We start from the raw sequence: 18,344 nt of genomic DNA on the forward strand, positions 1-18,344 counted from the left end.
TCAACAGTAACACTGAATGTAAATGGGCTACACTGTCCAATCAAAAGACACAGAGTGGCTGAATGGATTTAAAAAAAAAAAAAAACAAGACCCAGTGATCTGTTGCCTGCAAGAAACACACTTCACCTATAAAGACACACACAGACTGTAAATAAAGGGATGCAAAGAAATATTCCATGCCAATGGAAGTCAAAAAAGAGCAGGAGTAGCTATATTTATATCAGACAAAATAGATTTCAAGACAAAGAAGGTTATATATAATGATAAAGGGGTCAATTCAGCAAGAAGATATAATAATTTTAAATATATATGTACCTAACACTGGGTCATCCAGATATATAAAGCAAACATATTAGAGCCAAAGAGAAAAATAGGCCCTAAACAAAAATTGCTGGAGATTTCAACACTCCACTTTCAGCATTGGACAGATCTTCCAGACAGAAAGTCAACAAAGAAACATTAGACTTAATCTTCACTTATTCATTTGTCTTCAATTATTTAGAACAAATAAACCTACAGATATTTACAGAAAATTTTATCCAATGGGTTCAGAATATACATTTTTCTCCTCAGCACATGGATCAGTCTCAAGGTCATATGTTAGGTCACAAAACAAGTCTTAAAACATTCCAAAAAACTAAAATAATATCAAACATCTTCTCTGACCACAATGAAATAAAACTACAAGTCAATAACAAGAGGGAAGAGGGAGGTAAGATGGTTGACTAGACACAGCCAGGAGGAACATCTGTCACTGAGGGAATGAGACATTGGGAAGACTGGTGAATTCCTAGCAGATCTTCAGAGGGAAGGCATTGAGAGTGAATGGAAGGAAGACATAGATGCTAGGCTAAAGGAAAAAGAAGCTGGGAACCCTGCAGAAGGCTACAGCACACTAGGACTCATTCCGGGCCCCATTGACTCCTGGGGAAGCGGTAAGTTGAGCAGGCAAGTAGCAACCCACCCTTGCCATGGGCCTCTAGAATCCTGGCAGGAGGAGACCTCATGACCCCACAGACACTTGTTCTGTAGGGGCAGAACTCCAGCTGGTGCAGATCTCAAAGGGTTTGGTGTTGGAGCATGTGTAGTGGAGCACAGCCAAGGACGCCCATCCCCCAAGGCTTGCCTTGCTCCTCTTGGAGACTTTAGCCCTAGGGGAACTGTTGGACTTGAACAGCCTAGGGTAGTCTTGCCCATGAGATGGGGCTGGTCTACCTGGGCACCTCTTGGTTGGCTTGCCTATCCTGGGGATCCAGCCTGGCAGCACTTGCTTGAATGTAGCCTCAGATGCCCAGGTGAGGTGCCTCCTGGGGGAGCAGCAGCATAGCTCCTGTGCTGGCATACTGCTCCTGACTGGTATAGAGTTCCAGGAGAACAGACACCATGGATGTACACCAGCCCACCCACGCCCTCCCCCTGCTGCAGCCTCCTTCGTGCGGCTTTGCCTGCACACATTTGCCCATGTCCAACACATAGATCGCTTTGCTTGCACATGTATGCATGGGTGGACCTTGCTGTGCACCCCACCCACTCACCCACCATGCTGCCATTGCTGTCGAAGCATTTGCAGGCACGAAGACTGCTAGCCCCATGCCTGCCAGTGCCCTGTTCTTGTGCTGACACTGTCATTGGCGTGAAACTGCATGTGGTGACCAACATACCTACCCCACGCCCTGCAAGGCCACTGCCACTCACATGAATGCACGTACAGATGGCGTCAGTCCGACACCTACCAATGCTCTGTCCCTGTGCTGACACTGCCATTGGCACAAAACTATATAGGGAGACCAGCAGACCTGCCCCTACCCTGAGTAGCCACTGTTGCCTGCATGGATATCTGTACAGATGGCACACAGAGTCCCACACCTGCCAGCACCCACCTTGTCCTAACATTGCCACCAGTATGAATGTGCACACAGACCCCAGTGGGGCCTGTTCCCCTCTGTGCCATGCTGCCAACCCCACCACTGTTAATACCTGCATGGACACTGGTACCCCTACAATTGCCAGCACCCTGCCATAATCAACGATTATGCTCCCTGCTGCACTGCCACTGCTGCTGGCATGTACAAATCCCACTGCCACTGCCCTGTGAAGAGATTTGGCTGGCACCCCTCATCAGAGTGCTGTGACCAGCAGTCTGGGAACACCTTGGCCCTTGGTGAGCTGGTTTCTCACCTCAAGGGGCCAGAGAACAAAGCCAGGGGGCCTGATACAGCCCCACAGAATTGGAGCACACAATCCAGAGGTCCTGAGCTGAGTCTTGGACCCCAACAAAATCTTCTAGAAACAAAACCAGTTGACTGAACCCACCTTATACAACAAGAAAACCCCCAAGGATATCAAACAGGGCAAAAGAAAAAAAAATCCAAAGGGGAGTGACATGATTTGGATCTGTGTCCCTGACCAAATCTCATGTCTAACTGTGATCCCCAATGTTGGAGGTGGGGCCTAGTGAAAGGTGATTAGATCATGGGGGTGGTTTCTCATAAGTGCTTTAGTACCATCCTCTTGGTGCTGTTATCATGATAGTGAGTTCTCATGAGATCTGGTCCTTTAAAAGTGTATAGCACCTCCTCCCTCTCCCTGTCTCTCTTCTCCTGCTCCAGCCATGTGAAGTGCCAGCTCCCTCTTTGCCTTCTGCCATGACTGTAAGTTTCCTGAGATGGCTGGGCACAATGGCTCATGCCTGCAATCCCAGAACTTTGGGAGGCCAAGGCGAGTGGATCACTTGAGCTCAGGAGTTTGAGACCAGCCTGGGCAACACGGTGAAACCCTGTCTCTACTAAAATACAAAAAATTAGCCAGGTATGGTGGTGCACACCTGTGGTCCCAGCTACTCAGGAGGCTGAAGTGGGAGGATCACTTGAGTCTGGGAGGTGGAGGTTGTGGTAAGTCAAGATGGTGCCACTGCACTCCAGCCTGGGTGACACAGTGAGATCTTTCTCAATAAAAAAAAAAAAAAAAAAAGAAGTTTCCTGTGGCATCCCCGGAAACTGGGAAGATGCCAGCACCATGCTTCCTGTACAGCCTGCAGAACCATGAGCCAATTAAGCCTCTTTTCTTTATAAATAACCCAGTCTCAGATATTTCTTTATAGTAATGCAAGAATGAATAATACAGACAGCAACTTCAAAGACTGAAGAAACATCAGCCCACAAAGATGGGAAAGAACCAGTGCAAAAACTCTGGCAATTCAAAAATCCAGAGTGTCTTTTTACCTCCCAACAACCCCACTAGTTCCCCAGCAATGGTTGTTAACCATGCTGAGATGGCTAAAATGACAGAAATAGGAATCAGAATATGGATAGGAACAAGGATCATCGACATACAGGAGAAACTCGAAACCCAATCCAAGGAATCTAAGGATTACAATAAAATGATACCAGAGCTGATAGACAAAATGGCCATTATAAGAAAAAACTGAACTGACGCAACGGAGCTAAAAAATACACTCTGAGTATTTCATAATGCAATTGCAAGTATTAAGAGTAGAATTGACCATGCCTAGGAAAGAATCTCAGAGGTTGAAGCCTGGCTGTACAAAAGAACTCAGATAAAAATGAAGAAGACACAATGAAAAAGAATGAACAAAACCTCCAAAAATATGTGATTATGTAAAGAGGCGTAATCTATGAGTCATTGGTAAACCTAAAAGAGAAGGAAAGAAACCAAGCAACTTGGAAAACATTTCAAGATATCATCCATGAAAATTTCCCCAACCTCACTAGAGAGGCCAACATTCAAATTCAGGAAAAGCAGAGAACCCCTGCAAAATACTACATAAGAAGACCATCCTCAAGACACACAGTCATCAGATTCTCCAAGGTCAAAATGAAAGAAAAAATGTTAAAGTCAGCTAGAGTGAAGGGGCAGGTCACCTACAAAGGAAATCCCATTAGGCTAACAGCAGGACCTATCAGCAGAAACCCCATAAGCCAGAAGAGAATGGGGAACTATATTCAGCATTATAGAAGAAAATAATTTTCAACCAACAATTTCATATCCAGCCAAACCAAGCTTCATAAGCAAAGGAGAAATAAGATCCTTTTCAGACAAACAAATGCTAAGGGAATTTGTTAACACAAGACCTGCCTTACAACAGGTCCTAAAGAGAGTGCTAAATATGGAAAAGAAAGACCATTACCAGCCACTACAAAAAACACACTTAAGTACATAGACAAGTGACACTATAAAGCAACCACACAAACAAGTATGCATAATAACCAACTAACAACATGACGAAAGGACCAAATCCACACGTATCAATATTAACCTTGAATGTAAATGAGCTAAATACTGCCAATTAAAAGGCACAGAGTGGCAAGTTGGATAAAGAAACAAAACCCAACAGTATGCTGTCTTCAAGAGCTCTGTCTCACACACAATGACACTCACACACTCAAAGTAAAGGGATAAAGAAAAAATCTACCAAGCCAATTAAAAAAAACCCCAAAAAACAAAAAACAAAAAAAACAGAAAAAAAGCAGATGCTGCTATTCTAATTTTAGACAAAACAGACTTTAACGAAGATAAAAAAAAGACAAAGAAGGGCATTACATAATTTAAGAAGGGCATTATGGGGCTCAATTCAACAAGAAGATCTATCTTTCCTAAATATAAATGCACCTAACACAGGAGCACCCAGATTCATAAAGCAAGTTCTTACAGACCTATGAAGAGATTTAGAAAACCACAGAATAATAATGGGACATTTAAACATCCACTGACAGTATCAGACAGATTGTCAAGACAGAAAACTAACAAAGATATTCAGAGCCTTAACACAACACTTGACTAAATGGATCTAATAGACATCTACAGAACTCTCCACCCCAAAACAACAGAATATACATTCTCCTTATATGCACATGGCAAATACTGATCACAGAGTTGCATACAAAAGAATCTTCAGCAAATTTCAAAAGAAATGAAATCATACCAACCACTCTCTCAGACCACAGGGCAATAAAAATAGAAATAACTGCTAAGAAAGTTACTCAAAATCATACAATTATTGAACTAATTTACACTCCCACCAATAGTGTATAAGCGTTAAAGACAGTGTGGCAATTCCTCAAGGATCTAGAATCAGAACTACCATTTGACCCAGCAATCCCATTATTGGGTATATACCCAAAGGATTATAAATCATTCTACTATAAAGACACATGCACACGTATGTTTATTGCAGCACTGTTCACAATAGTAAAGACTTGGAACCAACCCAAATGCCCATCAGTGATAGGCTGGATGAAGAAAATGTGGCACATATACACCATGGAATACTATGCATCCATAAAAATGGACGAGTTCATGTCCTTTGCAGGGACACGGATGAAGCTGGAAACAATCATTCTCAGCAAACTAACACAGAAACAGAAAACCAAACACCACATGTTCTCACTTATAAGTTGAACAATGAGAACACATGGACACAGGGAGGGGAACATCACACACCAGGGCCTGTTGGGGGCTTCGGGGATAGGGGAGGAATAGCATTAGGAGAAATACCTAATGTAGATGAAGGGTTGATGGGTGCAGCAAACCACCGTGTGTATACCTATGTAACAAACTTGCATGTTCTGCACATGTATCCCAGAACTTAAAGTATAATTTTTTAAAAAGTGAAAAAAAAACCATACAATTAAATGGAAATTTAAAAAACCTGCTCCTGAATGACTTCTGGATAAATAATGAAATTAAGGCACAAATCAATAACTTTTTTGAAACTAATGAGGAAAAAGATACAACATACCAGATTCTCTGGGACACAGCCAAAGCAATGTAAGAGAGAAGTTTATAGCACTAAATGCTCACATCAAAAAGTCAGAAATAAATTAACAACCTAATATCACAACTAGAGGAACTAGAAAAACAAGAGCAAATCAACCCCAAAGGTAGCAGAAGATAATAAATAACCAAAATCAGACCAAAGGAAACTAAGATGAAGAAAAACATACAAAATATCAATGAATTAGGGGCTACTTCTCTAAAAGAATTAATCTGATAGATCACTAGCTAGATTAATAAAGAAAACAAAGAGAAGAGCCAAATAAACACAATTAGAAATGACAAAGGAGACATTACCACTGACCCCACAGAAATACAAAAAACCCTCAGAGACTATTATAAACACCTCTATGCAAACAAGATAGAAAACCTAGAAGAAATGGATAAACACACAGACCAATAGAGAAACAAAATAGAGAACCCAGATATAACCACCATATCTTTGACAAATCTACCAAAACAAGCAATGGGGAAAGGATCCCCTATTCAATAAATGGTGCTGGGATAACTGGCCAGCCATATGCAGAAGACTGAAACTGGAGATCCCTTCCTTACACCATAAACAAAAATTAACTCAAAATGGATTAAAGACTTATATCTAAGACTCAAAACTATCAAAAGCCTGGAAAATAACCTAGGAAATACCACTCTGGACAAAGGACATGGCAAAGACTTCATAACAGTGACGCCAAAAGAAAGTGCAAAGAGAGCAAAAATGACAAATGGGACCTAACTAAACTAAAGAGTTTCTGCACAGCAAAAGAAACTATCAACAGAATCAACGATCTATAGAATGGGAGAAAATATTTGCTAACCATGCATCTGACAAAGGTCTAATATCAGAATCTATAAGGAATTTAAACAAATTTATAAGCAAAGAACCATTCCATTAAAAAGTGGGCAGAGGACATGAACAATCTTCAAAAGAAGACATACACATGACCGACAAACATGCAAAAATGCTCAACATCACTAACCATTAGAGAAATGCAAATCAAAACCACAAAGATACCATCTCAGACTAGTCAGAATGACTATTATTAAAAAGTAAAAAAATAACAGATACTGACAAAGTTGCAAAGAAAACAATGCTTATATACTGTTAGTGGGAGTGTAAATTATTTCAACCATTGTGGAAAGCAGTGTGTTAATTCCTCGAAGAGCTAAAAACAGAACTACCATTTGACCCAGCAATCCCATTATTGGGCATATACCCAAAGGAATATAACTTATTCTACCATAAAGACACATACAAGCATATATTTATCACAGCATTATTCACAATAGCAAAGACATGGACTGAACCGAAATGTTCATCAATGGTAGACTGGATAAAAAAAACGTGGTACATATACACCATGGAATGCTACCCAGTCATACAAAAGAATAAGAATATGTCCTCAGCAGCAACACAGATAAATCTGGAGGCCATTATCCTAAGCAAACTAATACAGGAACAGGAAACCAAATACTGCACAGTCTCACTTATAAGTGGGACCTAAACATTGGGTATATATGGACAGAAAGAAGGAACAATAGACACTGGGGCCTACCTGAGGGTGAGAGGAGGGTGACTATTGAAAAAGTACCTATCAGGTACTATGCTTATTACATAGATGATGAAATAATCTGCACACCAAACTACTGCAACACACAATTTATCTACATAACAAATTAGATACGTGTACACCTGAATCTAAAATAAAAGACAAAAAATAACAAGGAATTTTGGAAACTAACAAACACATGAAAATTGAACAATATGCTCCTGAATGACTAGTGAGTCAATGAAGAATTAAGAAGGAAACTGAAAATATTCTTGAAACAAATCATAATGGAAATACAACATACCAAAACCTACAGGATACAGTGAAAGCAGTACTAACAGGGAAATTTACAGTTACAAATGCTTATATCAAAAAGAATAAAAACTTCAAATAAACAACCTAACAATGTATCTTAAATAACTAAAAAAAGAGCAAACCAAACCCAAAATTAGTAGAATAAATAAAAAAGATCAGAGCAGAAACAAATGAACTTGAAAACAATACAAAAAAGCAATGAAACAAAAAATTGGTTTCTTATTAAAAAAAAAAAACTGACAAACCTGTAGCCAGACTAAGAAACAAGACAGAAAACCCAATTAAATAAAATCAGAGATGAAAAGGGACACATCACAACTGATACTGCAGACATTCAAAGGATCATTAGTATCTACTATGAGCAACTACATGCCAGTAGACATATGCAATCTAGTGTGACTGAACCATGAAGCAATCCAAAACCTTGAGCCGGGCAGGTGGCTCCAGCCTGTAATCCCACCACTTTGGGAGGCCAAGGTGGGCGGATCATGAAGTCAGGAGTTTGAGACCAGCCTGACCAACATGGTGAAACCCCGTCTCTACTAAAAATACAAAAATTAGCCAGGCATGGTGGCGTGCACCTGTAATCCCAGCTACGCAGGAGGCTGAGGCAAGAGAATCACTTGAAGCTGGGAGTCAGAGGTTGCAGTGAGCTGAGATTGTGCCATTGCACTCCAGCCTGGGCAACAGAGTAAGACTTCATCTCAAAATAAATAAATAAATAAATAAATCCAAAACCTGAACAGGACAATACAAGTAACAAGATTGAAGCTATAATAAAAAGTCTCCTGGTAAAGAAAATTCCAGGACCTAGAGGCTTCACTGTTGAATTCTACCAAATATTTAAAGAAGAACTAATACCAATCCTACTCAAACTGTTCCAAAAAATAGAGGATGAGGGAATACTGCCAAACTCATTCAATGCAATCAGTATTACCCTAATATGAAAACCAGACAAAGACATATCAAAAAGAGAAAACTATAGGCCAATATCTCTGATGAATATTGATGTAAAAATCCTCAACAAAATAGCAAACTGAATTCAACAACATATTAAACAGATCATTCTTCAAGACCAAGTGGGATTTACCCCAAGGATGCAAGGATGGTTCAACATATGCAAATCAATCAATATGATACATCATATCAACAGAATAAAGGAAAAAACCATATGATCATTTAAATTATGCTAGAAAATCACGTGATAAAATTCAACATCCCTTCATGATAAAAATTCTCAAAACACTAGGTACAGAAGGAACATACCTCACTATAATAAAAGCCAATATATGACAGACCTACAGCTAGTATTATACTAAATGGGGAAAAACTGAAAGCCTTTCTTTGTAAACCTGGAACAAGACACGATGCTCACTTTCACCATTATTATTCAACATAGTATCGGAAGTCTAGCTACAGCCACCAGACAAGAGAAAGAAATAAAGGGCATCCAAATTGTAAAGGAAGAAGTCAAATTATCTTTGTTTGCAGATGACATGATCTTATACTTAAAAACTAAAGATTCCACCAAAAAACTAGTAGAACTAGCAAATTAGCAAAGTTACTTGATACAAAATCAACATACAAAAATCAGTGGCATTCTCATATGCCAACTGTGAACAATCTGAAAAAGAAGTCAAGAAAGTAACACCATTTACAAGAGCAACATATAAACTAAAATATCTAGGACTTAACCAAAGATCTGAAAGATCTCTACAATGAAAACTATGAAACACTGATGCAAGAAATTGGAAAGATATTCCATGTTCATGGAGTGAAAGAATCAATATTGTTAATATGGCCACACTACCCAAAGCAATCTGTAGGTTTAATGCAATCCCTATCAAAATATCAATGAAATTCTTCCCACAAATAAAACAAAGTACTAAAATTTATATGGAACACAAAAGATCCAGAATAGTCAAAGCTAACCTGAGCGAAAATAATGAAACTGAGAAATCACATTACTTGACTTTAAATTATACTATGGCGCTACAGTAACCCAAACAGCATGGTACTGGCATAAAAAACAGACACATAGACCAAGGAATCAGAAAAGAGAACCCATAGATAAATCTATACATCTACAGTGAACTCATTTTTTTACAAATGTGCCAAGGACATTCTTTGGGGAAGGGCCAGTTTCTTTAACATGGTGCTTGGAAAACTGGATAGCTATGTGAAAAAGAATGAAACTAGACCCTTGTCTGTTGCCATATACAAAAATCAAATTAAAATGGATTAAAAACTTAAATGTAGGACCTCAGACTATGAAACTACTACAAGAAAACATTGGGGAAAGTCTCTAGGACATTGGGCTGGGCAATGATATCTTGAGTAATACCCCACAAACACAGGCAACCAAAGCAAAATGACAAATGAGATTACATCAAGTTAAAATGCTTCTGCACAGCAAAGGAAACAATCAATAAAGTGAAGCGACAACCCACAGAAGGGGGGAAAATATTTGCAAACTACTCCACCTAATTAGGGATTAATAACCAGAATATATAAGGAGCTCACACAACTCTATCTACACAACAAAAATCTAATAATCCAATTAAAAATGAGCAAAAGACCTAAACAGACATTTCTCAAAAGAAGACAGACAAATGGCAAACAGGTATATGAAAAGTTGCTCAACGTCACTGATCATCAGGGAAATGCAAATCAAAACTACAATGTCATATCATCTTACCCCAGTTAAAATGGCGTTTATCCAAAAGTCAGGCAATAACATGCTGGTGAGGATGTAGAGAAAAGGGAACCCTCGTATACTGTTGGTGGGAATGTACATTAATATAACCACTATGGATAACTGTTTGGAGCTTCCTCGAAAACATAAAAATAGAGATATCATACAATCCAGCAATCCTACTGCTGAGTACATATGCAAACAAAAGGAAATCAGTATATCAAAGAGGTATCTGCACTCCCACATTTGTTTCAGCACTATTCACAACAGCCAAGATTTGGAAGCAACCTAAGTGTCCATCAACAGATGAATGGATAAAGAAAATGTGGTACATAAACACAATGGAGTACTAGTCAGCCATAAAAAAGAATGAGATCCTGTCATTTACAATAACATGAATGAAACTGAAGGTCATTATGATAAGTGAAATAAACCAGGCACAGAAGGACAAATATCGCTTGTTCTCACTTATTTATGGGATCTAAAATCAAAACAATTGAACTCATGGAGATAGAGAATAGAAGGATGGTTGCCAGAGGCTGAGAAGGATAGTTGGGGAGGGGGAGTGGTTTGTAGGGAAGGTGGGGATGGTTAATGGGTACAAAAAAATAGTTAGAAAGAATGAATAAGACCTAGTATTTGCTAGCACAACAGGATGACTGTAGTCAAAAATAATTTAATTATACATTTAAAAATAACTAAAAGAGTATAACTGTATTATTTGTAACACAAAGGATAAATGCTTGAGGGCATGGATACCCTACTTACCCTGATGTGATTATTATGCATTGCATGCCTGTATTAAAATATCTCATGTAAGCCATAAATATATACACCATCTACATATCCACAAATATTAATAAAAACACTGTAAAAAGAAATGTGTAAAAAAATCTCTAGAGTAAGAAGTGGCTTATTTAATTTTAAATTTTAAAATAAAAGTAAGAATACAAAAACATACAGAATTCAAGAATCACTATTCTGCCCTACCACCAAGCTTTGTAAATATTTTCCACAGCTAAAGCAACACTTTTTATTCGGCAAAACCCAGGTAAAATCATGGTTGTTTTTGGTACGCTTACCACTTTCCCTTTAATTAGTGCTCATCTGTTATTCACACATTCCCTTATTCTTTGATCTGTAAAACAAATCCTTCTTCCAATGCTAAACCTCCGGGGTAGAAGGTATTGCTCCTTCCAGGGATTTTGTGCTTTTATAAGATTAGTTTTTATCACTAGACTAATTTTGCTTAGAACAGAAAGTATATTAATTGTTTTATACCTACAGTTCCTAACTTAATGTGTGGCATTTAGTAAATGCTCATTAAGATAACTTCTTAAAATGAAGATTATGCAAATACATATTCATACAAACATTTACAACCATCAAGAGCAAAATCAGCAATTCTTCAAATTTACTTTCAAATGGATGCTATAAAACTTGATGCAGGAAATACAGAAAAATCTGAGATACAGCAGAGGTTAATAAGGATGTAAATATCTTGCTAAATTTATCCTAATAGTAAACTACATAAGGGTTTGCAAGACACTTTGCTGATCCCTTTATTTTTCAATCATTATGCATAACTACAATATATGTTTACTTATTGTCCTCTCCTGCAACTGAAATCTACAAAGGGAGGAAAAGTGTATCACTTCCACTAGTAGATATAACAATATCTAGTATGGAGTTCATATCCATTAAATGTTATTAAATGAATAAATGATTGATGCTGTGGGGATAGCTAAGACCCACTTTCTGATCCCACATATCTTCATTTCTTAAATACAACCAAGCTAAAAAGTACTCGGTTCACTGGGCTACTAACTTTGTTAATGCATGTTGCAGGTAGCAAAAATAAATACAGAATCATGTATTTTAACATAAATATTACAATTACTACAGAAAATAATTAGTTTCATTATTTATTACCTGATTCTGAATTTGAAGCTTTTGGAGAAACATTTTGATCTGCTACTGTCATCACTCTATAACAAGAACAAACTAGTTAGTGGTATTTTCTAAATCCTTCAGTAACTTTCAAAAATCCTCAAATAATATTTAAAATAAAGATATTTATTTGAAATTAATTATCCTGTGGGAAAATATACAGTTGCTTAGAAAAATATTATGGTATTTATATGAACAAATAGTTTAATAAAAAAGGCAATATATTTATACATTTATGAGTGTGAAGCAATATGAGTAGAGGACAGGGCATAGTGTTTAGAATAAGACAGACCTTGCTTTAAACTCCAGTTCCACTACTCACACTTGTTGAGTGGCCTTTGGAAAACTACTTAGCCTGTCTTGAGTCTTGGTTACCTCATTTATGCAAAAGGGATAGCAATCTTGTTTCCTAAGATTCTTGTGGAAAGAATTTTAAGATACATGACAGATTATTATTATTATTATTATTATTATTATTATTATTATTATTGAGAGAGGGTCTTGCTCTGTTACCCAGGCTACACTGCAGTAAAAGATTTTTTTGAAATTAATATCCTGGGTTTTTTTTTTTTTTTGTACTTCTACAAACTAGACCACCCCTAATTCTATCTAAATGTGCAGGAAAGGACTAGCTATCACAAAAGGAATAAATACCAAAGGATCAAAGCTCAGCCTCTGACCACAAAAATGGGATTTCTGAGTCCCTAGCAAGAAAATGCAGTTGAAAACCAAATGTGAGAAGGGAATTTTCTAAATTCCTATACTGATTAATTGAATAGTTGAACTCAGTAAACAGAAACAATTTTATTCTTTCATATTTCCCTTTAAACGTATCCTGTCAAAATAGTACTTTCTTGCCTCTGAATGAACTTCCAGGTAGATTTCTTTTTACTAACACCTTTCTGGCATTCTCTTGTAATAAGTAGCTATTTTTAGGTAACACAAAGTTCAGGGTAATATTACAAATCCAAACTCTCCTTATGCAATGTAAATTTTTTCCCTTTCTCAGCTTGGGCATGATTTAGACTCAATATGCTGTGGAAAGAGCGACCACCATTGGTTTCATCTGTTTCTTGTTCTTTCCCCTTGCCTATTTGGAAACTACACTTCAGGTTCCTCTGGCAGTGAATTACAGGAAAGGAGTTTTGGAAATGTACAGGAAAGTCTTTCTCAATCTTGACTGATACAGTTATGTGCCATGGTATCTCTGGGATATGACAGGTAATCAAATGTGGACTCTTTCAAACTTGAAGTATTCTGAAGGGTTCGTTGGAGGTTTACCTATCACTGGAGCTCTACCTATCACTGGAGCTCTCTCACTTGCTGCTTTTTATCATCTCCTCAGCTTTTGCCTTTGATGATAGAACCTCCAACTGCTTTTGAGTGAGGTTAATTCATCCTTTGCAGGAAGTCATATTGGGCATAATCCCTTTCAAGATGATCCATAATTAGCCCCCTTCTATGGAATCCATATTGGGTCTATTGGCATTATGCACAGATCTTTGTCATGTCAAACTCTGAAAGTATATCTAGCTTCCTCTTTATTCTGCCATACCAACGCACCTAACAGACCCTCTTTGCCTTTAGACTTTTCGGGTATGAGTCAGAAACTAACTCCCAGGGACGTATGTTGAACCTTCCAAATGGTTCTCTTGGAGCTTCCTTTCTTGTGTTGAGGTAAGGGAGAAGTCTCCTTGCTCCATATGACACCAATATATAGCTCTTTTCAAAGAAACACACATTCTTGGACTTTTCATCCTCTCCATGTATTCTTAGCCTTTTCTTAGTTTGGAGATGAGTAATAAGCTAATGCTGGTAGAATTGGGTTTTGACCTCACCTTTTACAAACTCCACATAGATAATTCTACACAGAATAAGGAATGGGGGTACTTGTCAAAGATTTGTGTTTATCAGTAAGGCCATTGTCCAAACTCTAAGACAACATGAAAACCACATTTAACATTTTGCTACATTCCTCAAGTTCCTATTAACATATGTAAGTTAAAACACAACTACAGAGTTCTACTATTAGCCATTGCTATGGTTTGAATGTTTGTCCCCTTCAAAATTCATGTTGAAATTTAATACCCAATGTGGCAGTATTGAGAGACAGGGCCTTTAAGAGGTGACTGGATCATGAGGGCTCTGCCTTCATAAATGGATTAAGCCATTCATGGATTAATGGAGTAATGGATTAATATGTTATCATGGGAATGGTATGATTGGCTTTACAAAACAAAAAAGAGAGACCTGAGCTACTACGTTCAGTCCCTTTGCTATGTGATGCCCTGTGCTACCTCGGGACTCTGTGGAGAGTCCCCATCAGCAAGAAGGACCTCACTAACTGCAGCCCCTTGACCTTAGAATTCTTAGCCTCCATAACTGTAAGAAATAAATTCCTAGCCAGGCATGGTGGCACATGCCTGTAGTCCTATTTACTCAGGAGGCTGAGGCTGGAGGATCACTTGAACCCAGGAGTTTGAGGTTACAGTGAGCTATGATGGTGCCACTGCACTCCAGCCTGGGCAACAGAGTAAGACTCTGTCTCGAAAAGAAAAAAAAAAAGAAAGAAAGAAAGGAAAGAAGGAAGGAAGGAAGAAGGATGGACAGACAGATGGAAGGAAGGGGGGGAGAGAGAGAAAGAAAGAAAGAGGAGAAAAAGAAAAGAAAAAGAAAAAGGAAGGGAGGAGAGGGGAGGGAGAGGGGAAGGGGAAGCAGAAGGGGAAGAGGGAAGAGAAGGGAAGGCAAGGGAAGGGAAGGGAAGGGAAGAAAAGGAATTCTTTTTCTTTATAAATTACCCAGTTTCAGGTATTTTGTAATAAGCAACAGAAAACAGACTAAGACAACCATATGATACAGAAAAAGCTAAGGAAGTTAACAAAGCTAGATCTCTCCTCCACACCTTCCAGTCTAGAGCATTATTAGAAAGAGAAGGGGGACAAAGACTTAGAAAACAAGCAGACAATGGGAGCTGACTTTTCTCCCTCAAGGCCCAAATATGGAGATGGGGTAATAAATGGGAAGATGACATTAGAAGAGATGAAGAGAAAGCCAAAAGAAGACGGAGTATGTACTAACTCCCTGTTTAGAACTCTACGAGATGTCCACACAGGGAGGAAACAACATGACAAGAAGAGCTGGGGATGTTCAGGCAGAGAGGCGGCATCAGTTAGCTCTCCTGAGATTCTCTTAATTCCTGGGCATTGAGAACAAGTTCTCAAGGTTCCATACACCAAGGGCAATGAAGAAAGTGGCCAAATTTACAGCTAAAACACCTGGCATAGGAGTGCTGCAGTGAAGTGACTCTACTACAAAGGTTGTGGAAAGCCACCTAGTCAAAGTCTGGATACAAGACTTCAATGAGACTCAAAGGGTTTGAGAAAGCAACAAAAACCAAGGTAAGGTAAAATCAGCAATGGAGGACCTCAGGTCCTAAATAAGGCCTTAAGTTTATGAGTCAGTGATTTTTTCAGTGGAGCCCAGACCAGGTATAGAACCAGTCTAGCAGCCTTGCAGCATGAATCAGTAAAAATCCAGAGACAGCTTATGGGATTCCAGATACCCTCAGATCCCAACCTTACCCTTTCCCCAGCACTGCTACAAGGCTACGTAAGGTCTGCCCCTATTCCTAAACACTTACATTTAGGGTGACTATTTGTCCAAACTGGAACATTTCTGAGAGTACGAGGGTACTCTATTAAGAATTATGTCAGGAAACAGGCATATACTGAAACTGCCCAGGCAGATAAAGGGATATGATCACCTACCAATATGCCATTCTCAGGACTATGAAATGGGGAGAAAATCCAAGATTCAGCATTTACCCAAAAAGGACTTCTAACCAAAAGTAAATGGATGACAATGAGTGAGTTTAACTCATTATTTCCCAGCTAAATAGGGGAGAAGGGTGATGAGGGTTTAAGAGAAGTTTAGATGAGTTATTTTAAAAAAATAAATGAAGCTGTATTTTCTTTGCACATATAAGTGGTAGGTTTTATTTTTCAAAGAGAGGTCAGTATTTAGGTGAGACAGGAAATAGTCTCAGATACACATAATGAAGTGTTTTATTACATTTGCTCCATTTCAATACATAGGCAACAGTCATTAAAGTGGATCTAAAAAGAAGTTATCACAATATAAATAAAACCCCCTTTCTCCATTAGCTACTATGTCAAAGTTGTAGCAGTTTTACTTTGTGAATGTGCTACTTCAATAAAGAGAATGCCAGATGTCTAGTAGGTGATAGGCACTCAAATCTGGTATCGTTATTATCCAAATACCCTTCTATCCTCCTTAAGAATATATTATAAATTGGGAAGGAATTTTTTAAGCGAGTCCATCTTCATCTCTGGTCACCTTAGTCATTTCTATTTACAATTTTCAGTGTTATTTGCTGAAAGACAATTCACCCAAAAAAACAGTAACAGATTTTCTTTTCTTCAGAAATTTCTCACCATTTAGATACAGGCATATTTATAAAGAGGCTATCGTACTAATGCTACTCTCTTCTCACTCTACATACTTTCCCAAGGAGACAACTATGCCTTCAGCCCAGGACTTCCCTTGCTCTCCAGGCTGGGCCATCCAACTTGTTGTTGGACATCTCCACTTCAAAGTGCTGTCGGTACCTCAGTATTACCCCAACCCACTCTTGCTTTTTCATTTGTGTTCCCTCACCTAGTGAACAAGTTTTCATCCAATTTCCTAAGTCAGAGGGCTGAGAGCCAACTTGGATTTCAACTTCTTCCAATCTGTCACTAAAAACTATTGACTATCCCTCTTGAATTTTTCTCAAACTTTTCCTTTTTGCTATCATTGCTGAGGGCAGAGATTTTGTTTTTAATCAATTTTGTTCACTACTATATCGCTAGCAATTACAACAGTCCTGACAGGTAGTGAGTCCTCAACAAATAATAAATGAACACCTGAGCTTGTGGACTAACAATCATATTTGCTATATACTATTATAATACAGGGTTTCAGAAGCTCAACAATTTTAAAATTTTTAGTTCTTACGTTTTTCTATGGCATTTCTGATAGTCTTCTGAAGAGGTACCTAGGAAAGAAAATAAAAACAATCTATTAGAAATATAATTCGAAGACAAACCAGAGGCAAAAATTAGGTAAAAATGAATATTTTCCCCCAAGTGCAGTTCATTTTTATAACTTTTTTAATATTGTTTTTATGTCTGCCACTTAAATTAGGTAAAAATATTTTCAAAATATCAAAGTAAAAAAATGTCGCAAAATTTTATGAGATACAGGAATCTCTCCCTTGTATTTGAGTAGTTCTTTATAATTTTTGAAGTCTTTTTACGTATATTATCTTACTTGATTCTTACAACAATCCTGTCAGGTAAATATATCAATTTATTATCCCCATTTTACATATAAGAAAAAAATAACTGGTCAAATTACAAAACTAGGCCGGGCACGGTGGCTCATGCCTGTAATCCCAACACTTTGGGGGGCCGAGGCAGGTGGATCACCTGAGGTCAGGTGTTCAAGACCAGCCCAGGCAACATGGTGAAACCCCGTCTCCACTAAAAACACAAAAATTAGCCGGCCGTGGCAGCATGTGCCTGTAATCCCAGCTACTTGGGAGGCTGGGGCATGAGAATCGCTTGAACCCAGGAGGTGTAGGCTGCAGTGAGCCGAGATTGCGCCACTGCACTCCAGCCTGGGCAAGAGTGATACTCCGTCTCAAAAAAAAAAAAAAGATTAGAAAACTCATAGTCGAATACTAGTCCAATATCAAATATATAGAAATGCATACTAATAGATTGATTAGTCAAGAGAATTTCTGTCAGCCAACATTTGACTGCCTCAGGTACATTAAGATATTACTAGGAATATAAAGAACCATGGGTTCAGTTGTCTAAAGAAATTAAAAGCTTTAGTGGCTGTGGTATTTTGCTTATGTTAGATTAGACTTTTTAAATCTCACCAATTAAGAGAAGACAAAGTGAATGATGCCTTTAAGCATTTCCTCAAAGGGAGGTTCTCAAAACATAAAGGGCTACAGTGGACCCTTATCATCTAGC

The 18,344-nt window shown here is 38.2% G+C and overlaps 1 protein-coding gene across 1 annotated transcript in view; it reads right to left on the reverse strand.

The window, feature by feature from the left end:
- MEIKIN (meiotic kinetochore factor) overlaps nt 1-18,344 on the reverse strand; it is a 147,944-nt gene that overhangs the window by 102,154 nt on the left and 27,446 nt on the right. The window contains exons 7-8 of the mRNA XM_012505287.2: nt 17,317-17,356; nt 12,283-12,338 (exon numbers count right to left, since the gene is read on the reverse strand). Of these exons, the coding sequence (XP_012360741.1) occupies nt 12,283-12,338; nt 17,317-17,356 (96 nt within the window). The remainder of the gene's footprint in view (nt 1-12,282; nt 12,339-17,316; nt 17,357-18,344) is intronic.

Source organism: Nomascus leucogenys, chromosome 2 (assembly GCF_006542625.1).
Source record: "Nomascus leucogenys isolate Asia chromosome 2, Asia_NLE_v1, whole genome shotgun sequence".
NCBI lineage: Eukaryota > Metazoa > Chordata > Mammalia > Primates > Hylobatidae > Nomascus > Nomascus leucogenys.